Raw genomic sequence first — 4,609 nt, forward strand, 5'->3', positions numbered from 1 at the left:
TAACCCCAGTTCAACAGCGGGTCAAACTGGGTGAACTGTTATCCCCGGTTGTTCACCTTGATCAGCCTGGCTTAATAGCCTATTCCCGATCCAACCGACTAGGTTGGACTGAGTTTTAAAACACATAGATACATAACAGTTTTATACAACAAAATATGACAAAAATGATTAACTGATTTTAAATTTAAAATAAACTTTTACTTAATTATCTTTTATCACGTCATGTTGTATGAGAAATTTTGTATAAAAAAATTTTATTTGTAGTATTACTCTATATATATGTGTGTGTGAAAATATTATTTCCACCTCACTTAAATCTTGACCTTCATTTTTGTTTAATCTAAGGGACACAAACTAATGTCAAATTTTGTGTGAAAAAATAGCGGCTGTTGAATGGACTGTAGATTTAATAGTTAAGATTAATGGGTTGTAAAAAGTAGTGTAATTAATGCACGAACCAAAAACAACGAGTATCTTTTGCTTCTTCCTAGGGCTGTAAACGAGCCGAGTCGAGTCGAATATCACCCTAAACAAGCCTGATTCGGTTAAGCATTAAACGAGTTCAAGCCAAGTCACGAGTCAGTCGAGTCAGGAAAATTCGACTCATGACTCGACTCGTTTATAATCGAGTCGGCTCATGACTCAACTCAAACTCGTTTGACTCGACTTGAAAAGCTCAATTATGACTCAATTAACTCGAGCTCGAACTAGTTCAATTATGGCTCGATTACAGCTCGTTTAGCCCATTTTTTATATAACCTGCAGATCTTGTTTTATACAAATCAAGTTCAATTTTTGGTAAATTTGCATCCAAATCACATCCAAATTAACACATCAACAATGTATTACACAACAAATTATAAAATCCTAAAACTTTAATTGGAGTTTGGGTTAATTTGTAATATTTTAAAACTTTTACATGTCAAATTACAAAACAGACCTAAAACTTTTATTTTTTGCAGAAAAGACCTAAACGAGCCACTATTGACTGCAAGCTGAATCGAGCCGAGCCGGGGTAGACTCAAATTCAGCTCGATACCTAATTCGAGTCTTATTCGAGCTGGCTCGGCTTGATTATAAATGAGCCGAGTTTGAGTATTTAACGAGCCGACTTGCAAGCTGCTTGCTCGGTTGACACCCCTACTTCTTCCAGCAAAATTTTCAGGAACAAGATACCAAGAGCAAAAGCTGTTAACCGCCAAAACTGGAAAGGAAAAGACAAATGTAAAAAACTTAACATTTTGATATAGAGAGATTATCAAAGTGATTCAAGGTCAATGCATCAGTAACATTTCATTAATCTTTGCTCAGCCTCGTACACAAACTTTACCATAATGATACAGAGAGATTACCAAGTAACTCAAGGTCAATACATCGGCAACATTTTATTGAAGAATGAAATCAATCAGAAAGGTTAGAGAGAAAAGAGCAAAACAAATGGCATAAAGTTTTGCAGAAAGAGATTTGAGATGCTGTCACTTGCCTCTGGATGTGGCTGCAATTTGCATAATTTGCATGGTGTCACTTCTATAATCAGCTTTCAATATCTTCAAGTGTTCATGATTCACGTAGAACAGTTGCCCCCTCATAGAGATTGTGTTCCAAAATGATCTGGTGTACTTCTATGTGCAATTAGCCACACCATCCACAGAAAAGGACAGGCAAAAGCCTTTTCCTATAGACAATGAGAGTTGAAGTAGAAACAATATCTCGAATTGACATCTTATATTCCATCAAGTCCCTCAACTAACATTGAATATGTTTGAGGATGAACCTGACAACCCTTCTCTTCCATGATGCTTAGCAGTTCTGAACATCCATCACCAAAGCCCTTCTTAAGCAAGCCTTCAATGAAAATTTTCCAAGCTACTTCATCATTATTATATCCGCAATCAAGCAAGTTATGAAAAACCGCTTTTGCCTTCTCTATGTTCCGTTCATCATATAGCCCGCAAAGAAGCAGCTTATAGGACTCCAGATGTGGTAAGTGACCATGTTCGATCATAGCATCCACCAGTCTCACAGCTTCCTCGTACATTCCCAATCCACAGCAACACTTGAGAAGAGAATTATAAATATCTTCATTCGGAGATATTCCTCTTTCTCTCATGTAATCAAATAACCTCTGGGCTACAGCCAAGCGCTCTACTTTGCAAAGTCCTATGATGAGCTTTCCAAATGTGTTAACATTAGGTGCACATCCATGTTTGAACATTGTCTCAAACAGCTCCAATGCAGTGTCAAATTCCATCATCTTCCACACATCAGCAGCTTCAACAAACGTGACATTTGAAACCAAATAAAGCCCCATTACATCACTGTTTTCCTTCATCCACTTTTTCTTTGAGAGATGGCTGATTAAAAAGGCATATGTATGATGAGAAGGCTCGCAACCAGCATCAAACATGCGCTTGAGAACATCAAACGCAGAATATACCAGTCCCAAATTGGCATATGCACGAATCAGTAAAGTATAAGTCACTGAATCTGGCACAATTCCTTCTTCATCCATTTTGACCATCAAGTCCTCAGCCTCGTTTAATTTCCCTGTGCTGCAATATGCCTGAATAAATGCAGTATATGTGAATACATCAGGTTTATATCCAGAGGAAACCATTTGGTCTAGAAGCCTATGAGCATGGTCAAAGTCTCCATCCTTCAATAATCCTTCAATGAGAATTGTGTAAGTGCGAACCGTGGGATGCACTCCCATCTTCACCATCTTTTCTTCCAACGACAATGCTTCCTTCACCTTCTTCTCTTTGCATAACCCATGTATCAAGGAATTAAAAGTGTATGAGTTTGGAAAACAGTCATCAATAAGCATTCTCTCAAGCAAAGAATGCGCATTTTCTATTTTCCCAGCCTTACAGTACCCGTCAATCAAAGCAGTATATATCACTTCATTTGCCTTTATGCCTTTCTCCTTGAGAGACTCAAACATTATATGAGCTTCTTCCAAACTCCCTCTTTTACAAAGAGAGTCTATGAAAACGCTATAAGTCCACTGATTAGGAACTAGACCACACTCTTTCATCAAACCAATCACCCGATAAGCAGTATCAAAATGACCCGCTCTACATTGTCCATGAATTAACAAATTATAGGTAATCAAGCTTGGCGACAACTTGCGCTCAAGCAATTTATTAAGTAGAGCCATTGCCCTGTGTACATCTTTCTTTTTACAGAACCCATAAATCAATTCACCGTATGTCCTAGCATTTGGACTGATATTATTTGACTCCATTAAGCCCAAAATTTCGAATGCAGCCTCCATCAATCCTTCCTTACAATACCCATTAATCATTGCACTATACGAGACCACACTTGGAACCAACCCATTCTCCAGCATCCCATCCAACAACCTCCTTGCATCATCAAGCTTATTCTCTTTACACAAACAATCAATCAACACCGTGTGAGTATGCACATCAGGCTTACACCCTTTCTCAGACATCTCATTAAAAAATCTCAATGCTTCCAATTTCCTACCTAATTTACATAACCCACTAATAATCACCGTGTAAGTTGTCACAGTAGGCCAACAATCATCCTCACTCATTTTCTTAAACAACTTTATAGCCTCGTCAACCTGTTTTGCCTCACAAAGACCATGTATTAGATTTGTATACGAAAACTCATCTCTTCGACAACCCTCTATTGGCATCACCGTAAACACCCTATATGCGCTATCTACGTCCCTTTTCCTACAATGCCCCAATATCAACGACGAAAAAGTAAACGTATTAGGTCTCAAACCCGCCTCCACAATCTTACTCACATACAACTCGGCCTCTAGAACATTTCCCACCTTACAATACCCATTAACCATCGCATTAAAAGTATATATATCGGGAACAATCGTGTTCTTCAACATTACAGAATAAACCCACTTCATTTCATCAACCAAACAAAACTTCGCCAACAACATCAACAATGTATTATAACCCTTAACACGAAGCTTAAACTTAGATTCGCCATCGCCGTCATTTATTTTCCTTACAAAATCTAACGCAACACCAACATCTTCCGCAGAATGACAAGATTTAAACATAAAAGAAGCAATTTTTTCACCCGCCTCAACAAAATTACTCCCAATTAACAAATTTACCAAAGAAAAATACGATTCTACGCTGTGTTTGAACCCAGGCTTCCGCGAAATCCAGAAAGAAAAGTCAAGCGCAACCTGGGGATTCAAGTTCAATTTATAGAGGGAAGAAACATGAGAAGCGGAAATGAAAGGAATGAGCATTGAACAGGACAGGTTCACCTACGTAGTAACGTTTGATACGCATTTCCAACTGTTGTTGATGTCTTTGCCCTCGGGGTCTGAGTTTGTAGGCGCCCTTCCCTGCTTCTTTGATTACTTTTAGGGGCCTTCCCAGGTGGGGCCGAGTTTGCCAGAATTAATCTCCTTGGTGTTTTGGAAGACATTACGAAGGACCCAGTCGCCTATCTTGAAAGTGCGGATCCTCACGCTGCGTTAAATGTCTGGCGGCCTGTTGCTGGTAGACTGCGTTGCAGATGCTCGCTTGTTCCCATAGCTCGTCCATAGTGTCTAGGTTCTGGCAAAGGTTTTGGCTATTTGATTTCGCGTCCCCCACTGGAG

At 39.0% G+C, this 4,609-nt stretch overlaps 1 protein-coding gene across 1 annotated transcript; it reads right to left on the reverse strand.

Moving 5' to 3' along the window:
* Positions 1–1,056: 1,056 nt before the first annotated feature.
* Positions 1,057–4,252, reverse strand: LOC116143867 (pentatricopeptide repeat-containing protein At5g65560-like). The gene has a single exon (XM_031429317.1). The coding sequence runs from the start codon at positions 4,250–4,252 to the stop codon at positions 1,724–1,726; it is 2,529 nt and encodes an 842-aa protein (XP_031285177.1). The 3' UTR covers positions 1,057–1,723.
* Positions 4,253–4,609: the final 357 nt, after the last annotated feature.

The sequence above is a fragment of the Pistacia vera genome, unplaced genomic scaffold (assembly GCF_008641045.1).
Source record: "Pistacia vera cultivar Batoury unplaced genomic scaffold, PisVer_v2 Contig433, whole genome shotgun sequence".
NCBI classification, from domain to species: Eukaryota; Viridiplantae; Streptophyta; class Magnoliopsida; order Sapindales; family Anacardiaceae; genus Pistacia; species Pistacia vera.